Raw genomic sequence first — 22,845 nt, 5'->3', positions numbered from 1 at the left:
AACTTTCCTCTCACAACATGCCCAGTGAGCTTCTTCAGAAGTCCCTTGTGTGAGTTTCTGTTAAGCTTTTGGGACATCTGTTTAAAATAAGTTAACTTGTTCTTGTTTATCTGCAAATGTATTGACACTGTTTGAATAATTCTAGGAGAGTGTTTAATTTTCCATGCAAAGCAAGTGATGTAAGCAAGTCACCGAGAGACAAACTGTCAGAAATGGCACTGAGTGGCTGGTGCTGTCATTTTTGAAAAATAATTTGGACAATTACACCTAGTTAGCGAGGTACAGAGCTCTTGCACTTCCCATTGGCACCGATATGCCTTGTGGGTGCTCAGCAATCCTGAAGCAGTTCAGTCTTTGTACCTCTCAAGCTGGATATCCATGCTTAGAGGCCAGTTTTATGAATATCTGTTATAATAACTGTTTCTCAATCTGTTACAGAGACATGTATGACAGATTTTTATCTCATCAGACATTTCATGTTCCTTAGGAATAACGGGCTTCCTCAAATGGAAGACTCTACAGAAATTCAAAGTAGTAATTTAATGTCTATGTCCTTATTTCATTTCAGTGTTCATCTGTGGGTCTAGCATAACCTTTGCAGCATCTGATTGCTTACCTCTCACATCTCATAAATGTTCTGCTTGACCTAGTAAAGCTCTGCCTGTGGCAAAGTTGCAGAACACCTGAAAAAGTATTTTATTTCCTTCCTCTTCAATCATAACTGGAGATCTGCAGGACACGTTTTTCCTGAGAAATATTTCATTTCACAAACTGCTCCCTTAAGCGTGGGGTCAATTTAAAAAGGGCCAGTGTTTGTAGACAAGCCATTTGTTTTCCTTCGAATGTTTAATTTGTTTATTCCTGTTTTCAAATAATCCCTAAGCAATATAGTTCCTGTAGCTGCGATCGTCATGAATTCAAGTTATTCACCTCCCACAGGGTCAGACCTTTCATCAGTATGCCATTGGCACGAAGCAGCGAGTGTTGCATATTCATCGTCCGAGACACCGGCTAGAGGGCCTCCAAAAAGCCTGACTTTTTTTTTGTTCTCAGAGCAAGGAAAACAATCCCTTCCCTTCTCCAGTCCCTTGATAAGGGTTTCTGTCCAATAACGGTGCTCTCTGCTCTGAGGCACATTTAACTGTGAAGTTTGCAGCGGGAGAGGCTTTCCTTCAAGCTGTTAGTGTTTTATCCTGGCAGGCTCCTCGAGGTTGTTGTGAGGAGTCTAGCCAGTTGGTGAGCTTTGTAATCTAAACCAGCTGTCCCAGGCTGAGGCCCCCATTTGCATTGTTTAACATACTTAGAAAATGAAGTGTTCATTTTTAACATTCCTCCTCCAATTGGTTTAATGCTGAATTACAGAAGAGAACTAAGCAAAACCAGGTGCTTTCTCTGTATTCTCTCCAGTGTCTGAGGAGGTACAGACGGCTCCCGATCTTCTCCATTACTTGCTATTTCATTCTTTGGACTATAAATGACTGAGGAACTGAAGTGTTAGCAGAGGGTAATGTTTGGAAAAACTTTCTAGTTATTCATCAGCACAGGCTCTGTTTTTTTTCCACCTTTCCCCAACGGTTTTGGACATGCAAGGATTAAAAAGGTAAGTGGTATGCATGAAACTTCTTTACTTACTGAAGGGAAACCTACTTGTGGAAAATATCTGTGGCAGGGATTCGGTATGCCAATCCACTTGCTAAAGCCATTTGCAAAGAGACAGGATCTCAATGGTCAGAGGTGGGGAAAGACGATCTGTCTGTTATTAAAGCTGTGCTGTCTCTGATGAGTTCCTTCTTGATCTGTGCTTATACTCTGCGCTTTAGGAACCCCGGCATCCGCAGGAGTGCTGAATTGCAACAGCAAACGATCCTGCTGGCTACAGTGACTGATTTGAAGCTAATTAGTTACTATTGCAGAAGTTAATTACTAGTTTAAAACATTTTGCCTGCTGGGCAAGCTACTATGACCAGCTGCATACAGTGTTGATAGGTTGTGCTGTATGTCTATTAATAATTCTTGAGGGGATTTGACATCTAAAGTAATGAGCAAATTGAGATGGTGGTTGCAGGCAGAACACGTATGAGGCAGTAAGGTCAGCCCCCCCCACCCCCCCGGCCGCAAAGGAAAGAATATATCATCTTGTAACAACGGAAACTAAAGACTGTCTAGAAACGTATGAGTTTTGTCTGACCAGTTTTATAGGGGATTTTGTTAGTGCGCGCTGCTCTGCAATAATGTAGAGTGTAGCCCAGTTGCTAGGTATGTTGACGTTCAGCTATAACCTGTTCTATTTCCTTCTAATGCTGTTCTTGCCATATGCAAAGTAAGTATGCAATCTTTATATCAGGACATGCTTTAAAATCTCTTCAAAAAGATTTGAGGAATCAATAAATGAAGTGCAAACCTAAAGGATATACATTGTACTTTCAGTTCTTTGCATCCAACTCTAAGGAAAAGTCTGTGCAGAATTTGCCTTCCCTTGTCACTCAAAACCTGCCAACAAACACAATTTGTCTCTGCAGCACTATGAACAACCATTTTAGGGTTTATATTTACTTTTCAGAACTTGTGTCTGTCTCCTCATTTAAAACAAATTTGTCCAAATGTGTCGGTCACTGTTTGTGTGTGGTTTTGTCTGATGCATTTGTAGGTCTTGTTCAGCAGCTCAGTTTGCACTGGAAATCAAAGACAGCTCTAAGAGAGAAAGTTGGCAGCTTGTTTGGGTAGCAGAACTAAGGCTACCTAAAATATCCCTTGCTTCCTGTACTGGCTTTGTGGGAATGTATTGTATACAATTGCCATTCAGAACTAGAATCCAAGATAAGCAAGAGGTGGGTCTAATTGTATTGAGAGGGAGTTTTATAAAAGGCAGTGGCAAAACACTGAAATCCATAGTACATAGAAAAAAATCATTTCTTACTGTCCTTTCCTGGTTTTCTGTCTGTTAGTAAATACTTAGATGGCCAGACTTTTTATGCTCCAGGTAAGGAGTTCCAAAAATAGCCACAAAGCTCTATTAGCAAGGGAACCTCTTCTTTCACTTGCAGTGAAGAGACACAGTAAGTCCCACTAGATGCTAAGATGATATAACTGGGGAAGGCTCCACTGAAGATAGCAACTTGTAGTAGCTGATGACACTCTGCAAGTGTGTCTACTTGCAGAGCAACGTATTACTCAAGATTGAGTAAAGGGACAGAATCTGGCCCTAAGAAAATGGATTAATCTCAGATAGAGTCTCCTGGGGATGAAATGCGGTTTAGCGGTTAGAGCAACTGGCTTGGATTCAGGACCTCCTGCATGACATGTCTGCAGCCCTGCCAATGCATTGCACTCTGAGCTTAGGCAGGGCCTGTGCTCTGGTTTACCCATCTGTAAAATGTGCATAATGTGCAAGTAAAACTTTTATATTCTCAAAAGCAATGTGTCAGAGAGGGGCAAAAATGCTTTATCGAATATTGCACACTTGTTCATTAAACAGCTGCTGCACGGGATGTCATAAAAAGTAGGTTAGTTAATAGACATGTACAGCCTGATTCTGATCCCAGTTGCATAAAACCATAGTAAAATTAGTGATTTTGAGTTCTGAATCTGGCCCGCAGTTGTATTATTTCTTCTCCAGAGGCCAAAACTCTGTGGAATACACTGAAGTGTCACTAGAAATTAGCTTCCCCATGTGTATTTAATGCTATGTAATGAGCCTGCATATCAGAAGGTTTTCAGCCTATTTTCTATGCACATTACAGGATACTGACTGCTTTCACACTGGCCGTCTGCCTTTCAAGCCCTGGAAAAGCACAGGTGAGAAGTGCACGCAGAGATCTATGTACTGTTTTGTACTGAAGCGCTATATGGCATGAGATTTAACTGGCTAGCAGGTGAATAGGAAGCTCTGTGGTCTGGGGTTTACATGAAAAGGAAGCTGTGTGGTCTAAGAGTTTAGAGGGGAGAACTTGGAGCCAGCAGGATTCTGGAGTTGAACATGGACTGAGCTTATTGACTCATCCTTGCCAGCTCAGCAAAATATCCCTGTAGAAACCTGGACCTCGCTGAAAACTTGATTCTGCCTCTGAACTGAACAATTCTGGAAAAGGAAATAAGAAAAGCCACCCCATGAGAGCAGGGACAGCTCAGTTCTGTGGTGGGGAACATCCCCTCTTGGAAAACTTATTCATATAAACAGGCATTTTCTGTGGATAGCAGGATCTTGTCTTAAGACTGTTTAATTTTGGACCGTGATCCTGAATGACTGTATCCTAGTTTTCATTTTAATTTATGCCCGAAACATTTTTGTTCAAGATGCAGGGCTTTTGAGGGTGGATGGAAGTAAAGCAGTCCAGTTCTTGAAATAGCAGAAGCATTAGTTCTTTGTGTTCTTGGGCTCCATTTGGACTTTAAATTAGGAAAAATGGTTCCCAAAGGCATGTTAAGTTTGGATTCCTAGTTGATACTCCAGATATACTTAGTGTGCAGAGCTGTGTTTCTAAATACCTTTGCCAAAAGTCTCTGAAATGTAGTTGGTTGTTTTTTTCTATTACATTGAAAATTTCCTGCACATGGCATGCTTATTGATATTTTTGTGAACATTGGATCTGTATGGGAAATGCTTTTCATGCCCCTGGAGAATTTTTGAGATGTGTTTAAGGGTTTGTTTTTATGATTTAAAAAATACTGTTTCCATTGTGATTTTTATAAAAACAACTTGTACCATAAATTGATTTTTGAAGTCTAAGCAAAAAGCAATTCTTTCTGAAGGTATTGAAACTGGTCAGTCTGACAATATTGGAAGCTTTTCTAGAATAAAGTTCTAGAAAGTTGTTGAAACCAGTTCTACGATAGTTTCAGTGCTTCTGAACGATTGCTTACTGTCCCCCCTCCAAAAATTTTGTTAAACACTATCTTAACTTTTCCTATTAACCTAGGTGTAGTCTACACACCACAGCACAGCAAAGAGAACAAAAGGTAGACTATGTACATTCTTTAAAACATGAGGCTGATTATACGTTTTCCCATCAGAATATTTTGGCTATCCACAACATGATACCAAAACATCTCAGAATGCCAAAATAAATGAAGGCAGAATTCCTTCATACTTGTTTGACACTTTTAGCAGTGGTTTTGTGTATTCATATGTGCAAGTGGCAGATGCAGTCCAAACAGTGCCATGTGTTTCACTTCATGTCCCCTCCCTAGCTCCTGCAATGGCCCACTTCCACTGCCTTAGTCCTCTAACCCCTTGTCTCCCATCTACAACTTACTGCTTTTCCAAACATGAACCAAGTACTCTACTGTTCCAGTGATTTCTTCCACAAAGTCCAAAAATAAGTGTCTTTATCATTTAACAACAACAAAAAAGGAAGAATCTTGAAGACACTCCATCCCTCTGCCCTCTGGTTACTTCAGTGGTTCCTGTTTTCTGGATATCTCTTGCTTACATTCCTTAGTATAACCTATTTACTGGCAGGATCCTGTGGTTGTGTCAACTGCTTGGCCCGTTCCTCAATAGCTGGAGGCCCAGTTAAAAACTAGGGAGAGCAGAGAATCATTTTAATGGGCTTTGACAGAATCATCACCAGGACTCTTACTGGTTTAGAAATACTGCAGGTCACCAATGAGGTGCTAAGACTCAAGGTTGAAACCCTGATAAAGACCAGCACCACAGGATAGGAAGGAACGAGGCTTCCAGTAACCTTGCATGCTTAGAACATGTGTCATCTAAAGATTTATCCTCTAAAAATCAAAATGTTTGGTGTAAACAAAAAGCCTTGCTTTTATTAAGCTAGTTATGTTTTAACTGCGGCTTCCGTTCAGTCAGATGCCTCACATGTTGAGACGTATTTACTGAATGGTCTATCTGCAGAGTTTTAGAGCCAGTTAGAGAGGTTAGCTAGTACCTTTCAACTGAACCCCCCTGTTCTGGCAAACACAAGACCCCCAAACAGAAGAATGTAACTTCTGTGTTAAAACCTGGTATGGAGCCCATCACACATTATGCGTTGGTTACACCCCAGGAGAGGAACAGCCTGACACTGTCACCACCTGAGGGAACCACCTTCTGAGTTAAGGTGCTGGCAGACGTGCTGAGGCCCCAGCTTCATGCTTTGCTGACTTTCTTTTGGGGAAGGGACTTTATCTTGGTGTACTGTAGAGTGCCGAACAACTGTACTAAGCATAATAATCCAGATGAGCATTTGACTCTTGCAACCCTCTCATTTCACAGTCACTGAGTGTCCTTTGTTTTCTCATTCTAGCAACAATGCACTAATGGGTTTGACCTGGATCGTGCCTCTGGGCAATGCTTAGGTAGGACTTTCATTAAATCAATACATTTCAATTGGGGTTCAGAAATCCTGACTTTATTGAGTTAACATTGTGCTGCTGTTAGTATGTTTTAGTTGAAAAGTTCTTGCTGTGTGACAAATATGTGTGTTTGTGTATATGTATATACAAAAATGTATATGTATATATATAAATATGTGTGTGTGTGTGTGTGTTTACATAGCGCAAGTATATACAGATCTTTGACATTGTTGAGATACTAACGGGGTGTCAGTGCTTCTCAAATAGCAGTGATGCATTTTGAAGGCAGCTCAGCCTAGTTGCCAAATGGCAAGGGTTGTTCACCCTCCTTCTCCTTCTCCTCCTCCTCCAAACTCTAGTATTTGCTGTCTTTGTTGGCAGCCTCCACCTGGAGGCTCAGATAAAGTCTACCACTGCTGAGCGTGTTGAAACTCCAAGTAAATTGTTGAGGCAATATAGGGAAATATGCACTTTGCCCTAGGGTATCTTTTTATCTAAGGCATTCAGTCTCCAGGGCAGCATCTTCTGCATGCATTAAAGTCACTCAAAAAATAAGGGAAAAATCAGCAAAAGATTGCTCTCTCTGTCATAGCAGTCCACTGCTTCCGTGCCGCGAGAACCAGGTGAATGCTCAGTTTGGCTAAACCATTTGTATCTTTCTAAATTTAATTCAGCAATGATCTCAATTGGAGCAAGAAAGAGGCCTGAACCATGTCCCCAGATCTGAATATCCCTAACTTTTTCTGTGGGAGGGACCTCGGGAGTTCCAAATCAGGATCCAAGTTTCACAGCTGGGCAAACCAAACCACCAATGTTTGAAATCCTGATCTGCGTGTTGTGGTTTGGACAGACCCTCTAGCAGGAACAGGCAGTAGCATGCTGTAGCCATGTGTAAATCAGTGTTTAAACTGAACATTTATGGAATAACAAAGCAGGCTTTCCCCTCTCCCTCTGCCCTCTAATAATGAAGCAAAACAAGTAGAACACAGGATATGTTGAATATATGGGATGTTTCCTGGTTTAGTATGTTCTAACTTCAAAGTGAGGCTCCACAAGGAAAGATTAGCTTTTCCGTTCAAAGACAGTATCAAATTTTTTAGTGAAGCCTTGAGACAAATGTGTTAACTATTTTTTGGATAGGTCCCATTAAGAAGCAATCACTCATTTAACTTTTGCAATTTCTTTCCAGATATTGATGAATGTCGGACTATTCCTGAGGCCTGCAGAGGAGATATGGTGTGTGTCAATCAGAATGGTGGCTATTTATGCGTACCCCGAACAAACCCAGTGTATCGATCACCATATCTGAATCCTTATTCAAATATTTATCCACCGCCCCCAGCACCAGGCCCCGTTCCTAACTACCCTACTGTTACAAGACCTCTGATCTGTCGATTTGGTTACCAGTTGGATGAAAACAATCAGTGTGCTGGTAAGTAGTAGAAATCTTTATTCTATATTTTTATTTGTATTAAATCTTGTCTGACATTGCAGAAACAAATGTCCTGCAATTGTCCTTTAGTTATTAAATCACTCAAGTCCAGTATTTTGAAGTTCAGCTGCTTTTTTTTTTGAAGGATGTGAGCTGTACGTTTCACATAGTCATTATTCAATGCAAGCTAAGATACGATTTAGTCCTATTATTTAATCAGGAAACCCACTTTTATGAGAGAAATAATGTTTTTATGAGATAAAGAACCATCTGATGGCAGGTGATTTGTTAGTGCATCAAAGGCATGCTTTTTATGCTTATGATTCTGTCCTTGAGAGAGAAGGTGGCCCTCCATTTGAAGTGTTAGATGGGGACTGAGGAAACCTTGATTCAGTTGTTGGCAGTATGTGACGTTGTTCAGATTTCTGGACCTCCATCTTCCTCCTGTAGATGGTATAAATAAGGATTGTTTCCTCCCATGCTTTGCGTTCTTCACTTAGACTATGAGCCCTTTGGAGCACATACATTTCTTATGTAGAGGCTAGTACACAACTGTTAGCACTACCATTGCTTTAATGACTATAGACTTCAGCTGAGACTGGAACTCCCTTGTTCAAGGCAGTGCACAAACACACAGGGAAAGAATCGCTGCCCTAGCAAAGCATTGACATTGTCTTAGCACCTTGATATTCCCCAATCTCCAACACAAAAACCAAATAACCCTATGAAAAATTTCTTGTGTTGGTAGTTTTTCTACTTTTGCATCTTTTGCTAGATTCTGATTCCACTTACTCCATTTTATACTGTGTTTAACTTAGATATAAGCTGCTCCTGTGTTACTCAAATTTAAGGGAGACTTAGATTATATCCCTTTGGTTGCTTGCTTTTGATACTGTCATCTTATGAAGGAATGGAGAGAAATTTTTTTAACTAAACAAAAGTAAATTCCACTGGCCAAAATATTTATTTTGATGCCAAACTTGGAATCAAGAGATCAGGATCAAACTGATCACTGGTGGCTGCTCAGGGTAAATGCTGGAGATGTAGTCCACAGGTCTACCACAAAGTTAATCTGTAACCACTACTTATTTCTGTGTCTCAGTTGTCCTTATCATAAAGTGAGGGGTTTATCTGTTATTACATGTAGCTAATTGTCTGAAGGTTTTCATCAAAATCTTTTTTTAAGTAGGACTGGTCTTTGACAAGGAAAAAAAAGCCCAAACCACAGAGATATGAGCCTTCAACAGAGAATTTTTCCTGCCTTTAGACTAAGGAACTGCATTTAACTCAGAACATTTTTTTTCTGAATGCTGCTCCAGAACAACACAAGAACTAAAACTGACTTGTCTTTTGGGCTGATTCTGCCCTATTGTCTGAAATTTCTGGCAGGACTTGGTTTCAGATTATGTACTTTGTTTGCTTCCCTAGTGAGGAGACCATAATGCTTCATGGGAGCCATGAGAGTCTAGATTTAAATTCAGCTACTTTGGGGCATATTTTTCTGTATTTGAATCATTGCCCTCATTACGTTCCAAGGTGGGAAAAATGTATTTTCTAACCAGCACTAGTACTAATACCTACTGGAAAATTAAAAAAACTGTTTTTTTTTAATTAGGAGTTTTGAAATCCTGGGATAACTGATGAGTCTGCTGTAGAAATAAGCATGTATATTATCCACTTCTTTGAAAATTGCAAGTAGTCCTCCTCATCTGTGCAAATTGATCAGGCTCAGTTATTTTATTTACTGATTTGTAGATTTTCAGGAGTGTTTTCATTTGCTAACTTTGATGTAGATGAATCAGGAAATGGGGCAGGTAGCAGGAAAGACATGCTGAAATCGAAGGGGAAATGAAACCCCTATATTTTACTGTGTCCGGCCTGCTGCATGCAAACCATACTAATTAAAACAGGTGGATTTTGAAACTTTTACAGTGGACCTTCCAGCCTGCAAAGGGCATATATGTTCATTCATATCCATGCTGGCAGAAATGTGAGGACTAATGTTTTCTTCAGTCAGGGCCGTTTGCTTCTGTCACTTTAACTTTCAAATATTGGACTTTAATTGTGAAGGAAAGTTTGATGAATAGAGACATTAACAAAAATAGATGGGAAAGGACAGACTGCCATTTGAGTACTGCAGTTAGCTGGGAGTAGTTTTTGAAAGTCTACATCAGGTTTGAATTTGGGCAGATGGTAGATCGTATTTGTGTTAAAGGAAGAAAAACAAAGAAAACAAGACCTGTCAGAGCGAAGGGGTCTCTGCTGGGGTTAGATTTCATTTTTCATTTAGCGAAATCCTCTGGAGACATTCACTGTCTTGATGCAGTATTTATTTTTGTATCTGTGTGCCCTAGGATGGAAAGTGTGGATACCAAGGGAAGTGGTACGAGTACATGTCTCACTGTAGTGGTGGTAGAAAGGCCTGATCCCCTGTTTCCAGGACTTCTGGTGCAGTTAAGAGGGTGATGTGCAGTTTCATGCTTGAAGGCATTGGAGACAAGACACCAGAGAAACTTGATAGGGTCCTCAGGAGCAACCAAAATTTTACCCAGGTCATTCAAGAAAGTCTGAAGCACGTGAATCATCGCTCCATCCTATTATAAGCTAATTATAAGCATTGCTGATGTTAATGGTATTTCAGTTGCTCTATGCTTTCCTGCTTGTCAGCATTCAGCATGCTTTTAGGATACGAAGCACTTCAAGGGTTAACTTTGTGGTGGAATGGTTGAAAAGAATACACTGGAAGCTGTTTTGCCCAGTAGCTGAGCCACTATATAACTTACAGGTTTGTTATATTGGTGTTCTGCCACCACCTTCCAGCACCTTCTTTCCAAATAAAATTAGTCACAGGTATTTCCATTAGAGATGATGAGACTTTTTTGCTACTGACTTCAGGGGAACCAGAACTATTTTAATGCCAATGTTTCTGAGAAATCTCCAGTTTTTAACAGAGTACACATTTTTGTCTGGTCAGATATGGGGTTACAGGTCTGGGCCACATTTTCTATTGCTAGGCCAACAGAAATCTTTACTTTCTCTTTGAATTCCAGTCAAAACAGCTTATTAAACACAGGAACCTTCCCTGGGAGATTTGCAGCCTCAGCTTTGAAGCACTGAGCTTGTTCAAAAGACTTCCAAAGTGAAACAGGATAAAAATTTGATCTGAAAGCTGTATGAGATTTAACAAGCTCTGGGGTTTTTTTTATCCCCTTCTTTGCTGGAGCTGACAGAAAACATCGGAAGGCTGCGAGAGGGTCCCTCTGTCCCAGCCGGGCATCTGGCCTGCCGGCCAGGGCTCCACGTTCCCTGGCTCTCAGAGGAATGTGCACCCCGGGTGGTTCAAATAACATTCTCCCTCGTGGGGCTGATATATTCCAACACAGCAAAAAAATAAATATAAGTCATTCTTCTCCCTTTCAGGCTTTTTTGGCATCATCCTTTCTGGCCTGGATGGTCATAGGCAGGGGTTAGGTGTCCACATTCTTTCCCCATCCTGTTCACCACTCACTCTTAACAAGACTCTTTTATCTCCAGACCTCGTCCTTTGTGAAAACAAAACCTTTCCTGGCAGAAGCGCCTCTCAAAGACACCTGTCAGTGACCACTTTGCCCACTCCAGTGTCCTCCGCATGGTGCAGAAGTAGCTGTAGCCATTTGTGGCAAGAAGCAGAGAAATATTTTAGTGATAATTACTTTTTAAATCTTCCGTAGGTTTGATTCCTGATACATGGTATTTTTACCCCTGGAGTTGCTGAATGCTTTATATCTTGTATGTATAAATGTACTATGTCTTCAACAGCATGAAGTCTGTGTAAATTCATTCCAAAGCAGGTTGGGAATGATTTATAACCACAATTAATGCTGAAATAAAAGACCACATACAGGAAAAAGCAAAGAACATCCAGCGCAAGAGCGCTGCTTGAACTGTTTGTCTTCTAATGCTACTTCTCTATAAATACAGACTGGTTAGTCATAATAATGACTTTTTGTTCAAGGAACTTGGTCTAGTAACTGTTGGCAAGATTAAACTGGAGTGAAGGCCCATGTTCTTGCATTATATGTTCATAAGCTGAGAGCTCTTTCCAGTTTCCCTTCACTCCACCTTGCTGTTTCCTGATTTACAATGACCTTTAAAACATGCCTCTAAGACAGATCCTTCTGGGCATTGTGGAAAGAACTATAATGGGTGGGGTCTTATTTTTGCTTTCTTTCCCATTAATGCACATGCACAATGTGAAGAGATGATGGGGGTGGGAAGGCATCTAAGAAGGTTGAATGGAAGGATCAGAGAAAGCAGACCACAAAGATAGAGAAGTAGGTATTAGGAAAGGCATAAGCATAAGGCAAGAGGAGTATGACCGAGAGACAGAAAGAAGGCAAAAGGCCAGAGGAGTTAATTTAAAAAAAAAAAAAAAAAAGACGACATAATCTTTACTTTTAAAGCAAAAGCTAAAAGGAAGAAGCACAAAAACAGAGGGAAATGGAAAGATGCTCTTTTCAAGTGTAAGAGAGAATTGTTCTTCAAGGCCTCATCTGTGGAATGGTCATTGCTACAGCTTTCTTCATTTCTCAGAGACTGCCAGGACCTCCTGCATTCCCCACCTCCAGGTCCCCAGTCCTACATTCGTGGAGTGAAACTCCTTTCTTCAAAACATTACCTTTGCACAGATGGGTTTTAGATCATTATCTTTTATATTGCAAGCATACGTAAAACCCACATCTAAGCCTGCAACTGTATTGACCTGCCCTGTGTGCAACCTCGTTAAGAACAGCCTATGTCTAGATGAGTTTTCAGGCAAAATAAAGGAACCAGATGTGTGTGTCGGGGGAGAGGGGAGGGAAATGAAGATACAGGGAACTGAAAGGAGGTGCCCAGGTCTTGTGGTAGGCCTATGGCTGTGCTGGGGATAGAACCCAGAATTCCTTATCCAATGGCTTAGCCACTAAGCCAGGGTGCCTCCTAATAGTGACTTTTCTAGTGACCTCTCCGGGCATATAGAAACAGGAGGAAGAAAAAGAGGGAAATGTAGCAAGGAAATTATGCCCTGGAAGGGGTTGTGTAAGGGAAAACCAAATGGAATCCATTCCTGCCATTGCCTTTTTTAACTCTATTTGGTTCAGCTCTGTGTCTTTCCCTTTCCTTCTTGGTCTGTGAGACAATCTCTTTTGCTATTCCAGAGGGCCAGTTCCTGAAGGCTATGTATGGTCCCTGTTAGGGCAGCACTGTGATCATGTCCAAATTAACTAGGAAAAAAAAGAAAGATTGCATGAGAACAGGTCCTATTGGATAAACCCGCATTCTACAGCTCCAGACAAACATAACTATAATTCTTCTGGGTCCAGCCTCAGTGCATCTGATCTGATGGCCAGTTCTATTCACAACCCCAACAATCTTCATAAAGGTAATCACGAGTTGACCATAAAATGGGTAAAAGGGTACATCTGAAAACACTCACAGCTCCTTCCTCCCTCAGGAAACCATTGCACCAGCATGGAGGATGGGCCAGGGCTGAGGAAAGGCAACATTCAGTACCCTACCCTACAGTAGGGTCCATCAGTAGGGTCATTCCTACAGAAATTTGATCACCAATAAATGTATCCTCCCTCAGCAGAATTTACCAAGGAGAATGAGGGTGGAAATGCTGCTTTTCACTGAAGTTAATCCATTTGTGGTGGAGGAGTTGGCTTGATAGAAAAGGTTGCTGTATGTATCTGTCTGTAGCAGGGTAAACTGAGCCTTCTGTGGCTTGGATTATTCCTTCTTTCATTCCTCACTAAGTGCAGTGTGGGAGGAGTATGGTCTGGTGGTTAAAGCACAGGCGAGTGGTTCGTTTATTTGTGAAGCTTCTACTACTCACAAAGAAATGAGTAAAACTGAACCAAGAAATATAACATGCAAGCCAAGAAGGCTGGCATGTTATTAAGAAAACTGGCATCTCTGTGTACTGGAATGAAAAATAACGGGCTCGTGCATATGGCAAAGTGTAACAGTAAGTGCAAGTCCATCATTCTGCATGGTCAGTGCCTTTAAAGTGTCACTGACTGACTGTATTTTTGTGTGATGATGTGAGAAGGGAAAATGAAATAAACACAACTACAGTATAGCCACAACTGAACCTGACTGAACTACAGTCATGGGTAGATAGCTGGATAGTCAACTGGAGACCAAAAACTCTTAGACCTCTGATTACGGTCCCAACTGACTTTGGTGAAGATTTTAGGATCTTGGAGCAGAAGTTCTTGCAATGAATTTATTAGGTTTGCATTAATCTGTCTTGAGCTCAAGGTCAGGGAGTTTGGTAACATATTTTCCTTCTGCCAGACTCCTGATACGATGATAAGGATTTCCTAGACATCGTGAGGGAAGAATAGACAGCTGGTCAGAAGATCACTTTACGGTTAAAAACTGTGGCCACCAGGAGCGTTTGAATTTGCTTTCATCTTTAGCTTGAGCTAAACTGATTCTGTTTGTGGAAGTGTCTTCACCTGTTATTTGGGGTGATTAGAAGTTTTCTGGTTTCTTCTGTACTGAGGCTGGGAGCCAGGAGGGAAGCACAGTGGCATATGGAGGGGGACAGCTGAGTGAGAAAGTGTCACCTTACAAAACGTAACTGGTTTGCATGCAGAGGAGGATCGTAAGCACAGAAGGGACAATGTCCATGTTTTGTTAGATGTGCAGGCCACAGTCCAGACACAGGAAGGTTAAAATCTCTCTAGACTGTGAACTCTCTGTTTCATGATGTGCTTCAGTTTTCCCTCTTTCTTGGAATTGTATACTTTGGTATACAAGGAGGCGAGAACCCAGGAATCCCATCTCCCTTGTGCTTTGTAGACTGCAGAGGGAAAGGGTATGCAAGGGAAAGAGGTTTAAATGATACTCTGGGTTTTGGTTGGTTTAATGGCCTTGGTTAAGCTCGGTCTCTGAACTGGGGGTTATTGGTCACTGGGCTCTGAGCCAGATAATACATAGACTTCAGTTGTCACCAAGAGCTAGTTGGCAGGAGGTTATATCTGACTCACTTCAGAGGAGCAGTAATCATGCCCAGCCTGCCATATCCTCAGGCATGTGCTGGCCAGGGCAGGGCTCTCACCCCTGCTGTTAATCTCTGAATGATGCCTTAGTCTTCACTGCTAACAGCAGTTTGCTAACAGCAGTTTGATACGTGGGGCTTTGTGGCCGCCTTGCCTTTATTATGTCTTACTTCCAGGGATTTCAGCAGTGCCAGATCAGTTAAAGCCACTATGTACCGATTAGCTCTGTCTGCTCTGGAGCAGATTTTGTGAGCTTTCCTTTGTGGGATAGCTGTCATGCGAGGCAGTCCCGCCAACTAGACAATTACAGGGCTTAAAAGAAAATTAAGAAGATTGACAGACTTCATGAGTACCCTTCCTCAATCCATTGGCTCTGTGGCATGTTCTCTCATTTTCTTATGGGTGTCTGTTTTGGTGGTGGATGACAGTCCATGACTAGTTTTCTGCGGGGACCCTCAAGGACTACGGCTGCATGAGTGATACCTTCTCTACCACCCTGTGGCATAACGTGCAGAGTTCAGTACATGATAGTGTTTCTCCTTACCTGGAAGGCTTATTTATTTTCAGTGTCCTTCATAGCACCAGCACTCTGCTCAGGCCTATGTTAATTTTTGGATATATTTGCAGCACCCACAGTGCCTAGAGATGGCAGTGTTCTCAATGACTTAAAAGTCACTGTTTTTCTTGGCCTCTCCCTTATATTTTTTGGGTCAGCTTTGTTTCTTTTCGCTTGGCTCCAGCCTGAAATTGGCCATGGTTACATGTCACAATCAAGATGTTAAGCCAAAATATATAGAAAATATTAATTGGCTCTTTTGCCAATATAAATCATCCAGATGGACCATATGTTTTGCCAGAGTCTATAGGCAGAGTGCTGGCATTGCTCCTTTGTGTTGTCCCCAAGACACCAGACCCATGACAGAGCTGCCACGCAGAAATGGAAGAGCTGCCTGATGTTGTGCAGAGTTTAACAGGCTCTGACCCCTTCATCTGCCAACTGACTGGCTTCCCATTCAATGAGATGAGATGATTTTTCAAAGAAAATAAACCTACCAGAAGATGAATGGGAGTTACACCTCACTAGCCCAGTTCAGGGGAGTAGTTTCAGTGTTCTGCCTCTTGGCTGGGACATGCTGCCTGTTGGGGATGACAAGATGCGCTGAAGTCTATCTTCAGTTTTAACACCAGCAAAACCCTTTCTGCTTTTAGTTCTTTTCAACCGTAACTCATGGTTGCAGGTTCCCTGTGGTATAAGACCATGCTGCAGTGTGAGGAGAAGGATGGTCCAGATGATTGGGCTGTAATATAGGTGAAAGGACAGCTGAAATGAAGGCCCAGATCCCCAAAGCTTGGTTAGGTTCCTTTCAGTGGAAGTTTTGCATGTAAATGCCCGTTGATCTGGCCTGCAGTCTGCCACAGGCTGCCAGTATGACCTCAGACCTCTTTGTTCAATATTGTTTTCCGAATTGACTACTTCTCTGAGGAATCTCAATATCTGAGCAACCAGCTGTAAACCCTTGAGGGGTCTAGGTTTTCAGGCAGAGGCATTCAGCACTTTCTGAAAGTCAGGGTGTCTTCATTTGGGCACCTGCAAGTGTGTATATACAAACTTATGATAAGTCCTTCTGGAAAATTTCCTTAGCTTTTCTATGGTTTAGCTCTACATCAATAACATGCCACTACAGTGAGAATAAATCTGTTTGTGTTCATGAGGGATTCAGACATTAAAAAAACAAGAAATGCTTCAGCTAAACAGGGAGAGCCTAGGAGGAGGGGGAGAAGAGAGCATCATAAACTTGCAGGGTCTGAATGAATCCATGATCTACTGCTCGGTCTGACACTAACTGTGTTGTTTGGTTTGGGTTTTGTTTTGGTTTTCCATGAAAAGAATAATTTTAATGTCTGCTTTGTTCCAATATTTAAGCTTGTTTCCATTTTCTAATTTTTTTGTGTGTGTGAAGTAAAATTCTTGTTTTCCAGCCAGCCCCCTATGTAAATTAGCTGTTGAGCTGGTAAATTGCTGGCTGGATCAAAGACATTAACTGGTTTTGTGGTACAACCCCAACATACCTATAGGTGATACTGAATGGGAAGATAGTACAAACAGTAATATACAGAGGTCTAGAAAAGCTACAGTTGTGGTCAGGAAATTAAGGGACTGGAAGCCCAGCAGTAGACAAAAAGATAACCTAATACATGGCCATCTGGTGGAAGATGAACAGTAGAAGGCAGTGATGTCAAGAGCAGTGTAGCATAGGGCAGTTTCTGACAGTGTTACTAAGACTTCTCATCCCAGAACAGAGAGGCAATAGACCTTCAGTATGTTCTGCTGAGAATGGATCCAACATACTGGCATTAAGTGTAAGTACTTCACTACCAGATAAATGTAGATAATCTCAGTATAGAGCAACAGTAAATTGGGGACATTATTGAGGCTGACTGATTTTAAAAGTATATTGTAAAGCTTAGGGTAAGATGACAGCAATGAACTGTAAATGTCAGAGAAGCAGAAGTTGTGTATGGTGGGTGGTACAAAAGAATGATTATTCCTGAATAGGGTGTAATTTGCTGAAATGAAGGAAAATTACTTTTTGACTGAACATAGTAAAGCCCTTTATGACAGTGCAGTGTATCAGCAGAAGACACTAGGTATGTTTTAGTAGAGGAATGGTACAAAACATATCAGCAGAAACATTTAAAAAGTGCCTGGAACAATTGTTAGCAAGAAAGAGTCTTGCACAAGTTGGGGGTGGGATAGATGTTATCTTTTAAGTATGGTATCTTTAAGTTGCTGTACTTTTGAGTCCTTTGGTGTATGTCCAGCTTCCAGTGTGCACAGAGGCACAAAAGAAAATTGGTTTATCTAACGCTGCAGAGAAAAGTTCATAGCATGGGTAGAGCCTCCACCCATTAAATAACAGTTATTGTCACTATGGTGGAGCAATGCAAAGCTGAGATAGCTTAAACAGGTAGCCTGACATCCCCTTTCCGAAGGAGGAATCCTGGAGCAGTTCAGAGTCAGTTTGCCAGACTGCCACGCCTTACTCTTGGAGCAGGAACCAGGCCAAGGAGAGGAGATGTGGTCCGAAAGCTATAGCACGCTGCTAATTTCCTGCTATTGCAAACCCTGTGGGGAATCCCAAAGCAGGCATAGGCTGGAGCAGCCTTGGATCATGCTCATGTATTTCAGAGGCAGACTGCAGCAATATATACAACACTTGTTGCCAGCAAATCACTAAGCACTGCATCTGGAGCTTTAATTCAGAAGCAGGCTGAAATTATGTTAATTAAAAGCAGGGCTGACTTTGTGATGGAATAGCCCAGAACTGTGCATTGACAGCTATCAGTTGGTTTCATGCAGTCATCCTAGAAGACTGTAGCATACCAGCTTTAGGGAGGAGGTGTTCTTCCCCGCTAAATCAGTGTTATTTGAAGATAAGGTTTTGTAAAACCTGTATTATGTTATTCAGGTAGTACATTTCATTTTGGGACAAAATTCTCAGTGAAATCAGTGATTTTCTTTTGGTTTTGGGTTGTTTGGGTTTTTTTGGCTTGCAACATGACTCTTTGGCTCATTGACATTTTCGAGACGTTTAACTAGTCATAGATGAAAAGTGGCATGAGAGAATAAGACTTTTTTTACAGGGTTATACATAAGACTTCCAACACTGCCTATGATTTTAATTGAATGTCCTGGTTTTGGCTGGGATAGAGTTAATTTTCTTCCTAGTAGCTGGTATAGTGCTGTGTTTTGGATTTAATATGAGAATAATGTTGATAACACACTGATGTTTTAGTTGTTGCTGAGCAGTGCTTACACTAAGTCAAGGACTTTTCAGTTTCTCATACTGCCCAGTCAGCAAGAAGGCTGGAGGGGCACAAGAAGGTGGGAGGGGACACAGCCAGGACAGCTGACCCAAACTGGCCAAAGGGGTATTCCATACCATGGGACATCATGCTGGAGAAAAAAACTGGGGAGTTGCCCAGGGGGTGGCGGCTGCTGCTTGGCGACTGGCTGAGCATCAGTCAGTATATGGTGAGCAACTGCATTGTGCATCACTTGTTTTGTATGTTCTTTTATCATTATTATTATTTTCCCTTCCTTTTCTGTCCTAGTAAACAGTCTTTATCTCAACCCACAACTTTTACCTTTTTTCCAATTCTCTCCCCCATCCCACTGGGGGGAAGTGAGCAAACAGCTGTGTGGTGTTTAGCTACCTGCTGGTTAAACTGCAACACTGAAAAAAGTGAAAATTTTATCTCCAGGTTTCCCAGGCAATTTTGAAAACCTGAGTGTAGATTTGAGCCTAGAGAGTTATAGCATAGATTGGAGAATAGCTCTAAATGTAATTAGCAGCTGACAATTTGCAGTATATCCATTAATGGCCCAGCAGGTCATGTGCATTCTGAAGCTGATAAAGGACGCATATTGTCACAAGATACGAAACAACATCACACTCTGCTCCACCAAAATTTCAAGCTGACATCTAGAAGCTTGGGACATGAAAGCATTTCAGAAATATATGATCCATCTGTGGTTCATTCCCTCTGACCTGCGGAGGGATGTGAAATGCTGAATTAAGCACTGTCTGCAGTAATTGACTGGAGATGATTAGAAAGACTACAGATGGTAAAATGCTAATCATGCTAAGGATTTGCTAGGCGTGCTTCTGTGCTGGAGATTGTGCCTTCTGAAATGTGATTGCTCTCTTGCATGACTGAGTATGACCAGAGACCTTGAAGTAATAAGGGGCTAATAAAGAAAAGAACTACGATAAAAGAAAAAATATCATTTAGCTTTTCACTAGAGCAGGCCTACATGATGGAAAATTCACTGGGATGTGCCTTCTGGAGAGTAAGAGCAGCAGTTCGCTCCAGGAATAACCACAGACATTAAATGTTCCTGCTGGTTGGAAACATTGCCTTTTTTGTTTATTTATTTACTTGGGGGTTTGTTGGTTTGTTTTTTTTTTCTTTTAATTACCTAAACAGAACGTGTTTTTTCAGGCCAGGCTACTTGGAATTGAACCATTTAGCTTGGGAATGCTCAATGTGAACATGTGTCTTTCTGAGCTTTCATGGATACTGTGAGAGCTGATGGGACTGCCTGTGACATTGGTAATATGACTGGCCACATGTTTGGCCTTTAGCGCTAGTCAGCAATTTCTGAATCCTAGTGCAAAGAAGGTAGACTTACCATGAAGCTTTGGGGACAAAAATGTGCAGATCTGTATGTGTGAGTAGGGCAGTCCTGGTTCTAGCTGTGTTTGTACAGCATCCAATGAAATAGTTCTCCCATCTCAGTAGTTTCTAGTAAATTAAGCAGAGATTCACAAAATATTGCCACTGTGATGAACTGCATTGATTGATAGCAAGGTTTACAACTAATCTGTAGATAGAAGCATTCTGAGTATTTTCTCTTAGCTACCTCCAGGAGAGAGTTCGGTGGATTCCTGTTGCCTTCACAGGCACCCAATTCTCCCAGTCATACTGTTTCCCTGGCATAAGAAAGACATGGGCATACTGAAGGGTATCCAGCAAAGGACTACTGTGGTGGTTAGAGGGTGGGAGCACATAACATACATGGACCAGTTGAGAGAAGAGGGTTTACTCCGCCTTAGGAAGATGAGGCTGGTGAGAGAATTGTATTGCTTGCAGTCTTCAACTGTCTAATGTGAGCGTGTAGTGAAGGTGAAGCCAGATTCATCTCAGAGGTGCACATGGACAGGAACGGGCAAAAGTTGCAACATTGGAAATGCTTATTAGATAAAGGAGAAATGTTATTACTGTGAAGGTGGTCAGACACTGGAACGGAGGTTCATAAAGTTTGTGGCTGAAGGTCGTGTCCATGGAGAAATTCAAACCTCAGCTGGGGAAGGCCCTGAGCAACCTGACTGAATTGCCCCTGCTTTCAGTGGGGGCTTGCACCGGCTGACTTCCAGAGGTCAGCTCCAGCATGGCTTGTGCAATGGTTCTGAGACTGCAGTGCCTGAAGTGCAGGAGCCTGTGTCTGATACTGGTTCTAGCCTTTAATTTATCTAAGACTCCCATAAAATGTAAGTGATATTTCTTTATCACATAGACTTTGAGTTTTAGCATTGATTTTGAAGTGCGGTAAGATCTTTGGATGGAAGCTGATATAGTGAAGTAGAAGCAATAACCAGAAGTGAGGGATTTTATTCTCAGCTTTTCAGTGAAGTGAATCTTGAGTTTCACAGAATGCAAATTCAGTCAAGACCATCCAGATCAACACATTCGTTTTACACCAGGATCAGTACCGGGGAAGAAGATCTGCCCTTATCTCAACTGATTTACTGATTGACAGGCAGGGGCCAGGACTCCTGCAAGTGTTAGTTAGCTTTTATTATAAATTTTCTTTGGTGCAGTTTCAGCCTCACATCTTGTCCTGCCTGGGAGTTTCACGACCATCCAGAACCTGTCGTGGTCCTGCTCAAAACTGGCTGTTCTTGGGGCTTAACAAAACACAACTTTCTGCTTCTAAAGGCTCAGCACATGTGCTTTGAGGGCTTGTTATCTCAGGATTTCACAAAGCTTGAAAGCTTCTGTCTTAATTTTTGCATTAAAGGTAGCTGAATGGGTTTAAAACACAGAGAGAGGGCGATGGTGGGGGAGGAGGTGGTGAAGGGAAAAAGCCCCTTGAGATGAAACACCTCTTTTTCCAGGGAGCCATGAACTGAGAGTAAGGAGAGCAGGAGAATTGCCAGTAGACTTCCACATCACACACTAATTGGAACAAAGTAAACCTCCCATATCCACACAGTTTTCATTTATCCAGGAAGGTTTGCAACCCAGTTGGCTGGCGGCAATTTTTGGAACATTGCAAGCGAATATGGCTCAATCATTATAAAACAGTGGATGCCAAATCTGAGTTAAAGCCAGTTATTTGAGCAGGGATTATAGGCATTTTCCAATGAACACCACCACAGAAATAAATAAATAGATGGCTTGCTATGTATACACTCAAAGACGAATGTTGCCCAACATGCATAGCTCTTTGCTATTAACAGTAATGAGGACACAGCTGTCTGAGCCTGGAAGCCAGTATTTGCAGAGGATAATTCTCAAAGATTTTTCTTCTCCACTGGCTTTCATCCACTACCGATTCTTTGCTTACAAAAGAGCCCAAAAGGCCCTAACATTTATATAAGAATTACCTTGGCTTTGTGGTGCTTTTGAGATTGTTATAAAGCATGCTGACACATGGACAGATTTGAAACTCAGATGAAATATGAAAAATCATTTTCTCCCCTGATAAGCTCCCCAGTGCCCTTAGTGCCAAGCATAACACTCTCTTTTTAGTCAATCACGACAGCTCCTAGAGCAGCTGGCAAGGATTGCTGCCATGGGCAGAGTTCTGAAGCTCTCCCTTCCTAAGAAGGACTTCTAATTCCCACTGCCTCCAGAGCTTGTGGCTGCACCTGGACAGACTAGTGATGTGAGTGTGGAGTCACATATAACTGGTCAGCAATACAGAGCCTCTAAAGCAAATACAGAACTGCCCCAATGTCCAGACACATGTTCTGCAAGCACTGTTGGTGCAGCCAGGCTCTTTTCCCTGGTTTTATCACCTAGGTTCAGGGAATAAGGTCTTAGATTCCTGGAGGAAGACAGCATAGTCTCCAGATTCCTGGAGGAAGACAGCGTAGTCTCCATTGCATGCGTGTTTGACTCACACAGTTCAAGTGACATGAAGCAACCTACAGCCATGCCACTTCTGGCTGGAGCCTCCTTGCATGCTCAAGCGAAGCAGCTTTGAATCCAGTCCATTCCTGAATGAGATGCTGGTGATGATTGCTGAAGCTTTGTGAGAGATTAGTTAGTGATGAATCTCACATTACTGTACCAGTTCCACATAATGGAGATCCCTTGTTTATATACATGCATGGGGGCCTCTTTTTTCATGTATGTTAAAGATTTCAAGGCACCTTGTGAGAGTGACTAGAGCATCCATACTGAATTCTCTCTGGGGGTATGTACATACTGCACACCTAGAAACTCTCTTGTATTATCAGGTCTCCAGTACTTCACTCCTTCAATTGTTTGCACAACATGCTTGAGCAACGGTTA

The 22,845-nt window shown here is 41.8% G+C and overlaps 1 protein-coding gene across 1 annotated transcript in view; it reads left to right on the top strand.

The window, feature by feature from the left end:
* Window positions 1-1,168: 1,168 nt before the first annotated feature.
* FBLN5 (fibulin 5) overlaps window positions 1,169-22,845 on the top strand; it is a 46,826-nt gene continuing 25,149 nt past the window's right edge. The window contains exons 1-4 of the mRNA XM_049828394.1: window positions 1,169-1,600; window positions 3,741-3,795; window positions 6,246-6,297; window positions 7,484-7,726. Coding sequence (XP_049684351.1) covers window positions 1,584-1,600; window positions 3,741-3,795; window positions 6,246-6,297; window positions 7,484-7,726 — 367 coding nt within the window. The 5' untranslated portion in view covers window positions 1,169-1,583. The remainder of the gene's footprint in view (window positions 1,601-3,740; window positions 3,796-6,245; window positions 6,298-7,483; window positions 7,727-22,845) is intronic.

Source organism: Accipiter gentilis, chromosome 25 (assembly GCF_929443795.1).
Source record: "Accipiter gentilis chromosome 25, bAccGen1.1, whole genome shotgun sequence".
NCBI classification, from domain to species: Eukaryota; Metazoa; Chordata; class Aves; order Accipitriformes; family Accipitridae; genus Astur; species Astur gentilis.
This window is presented reverse-complemented; position numbering and strand designations above follow the sequence as displayed.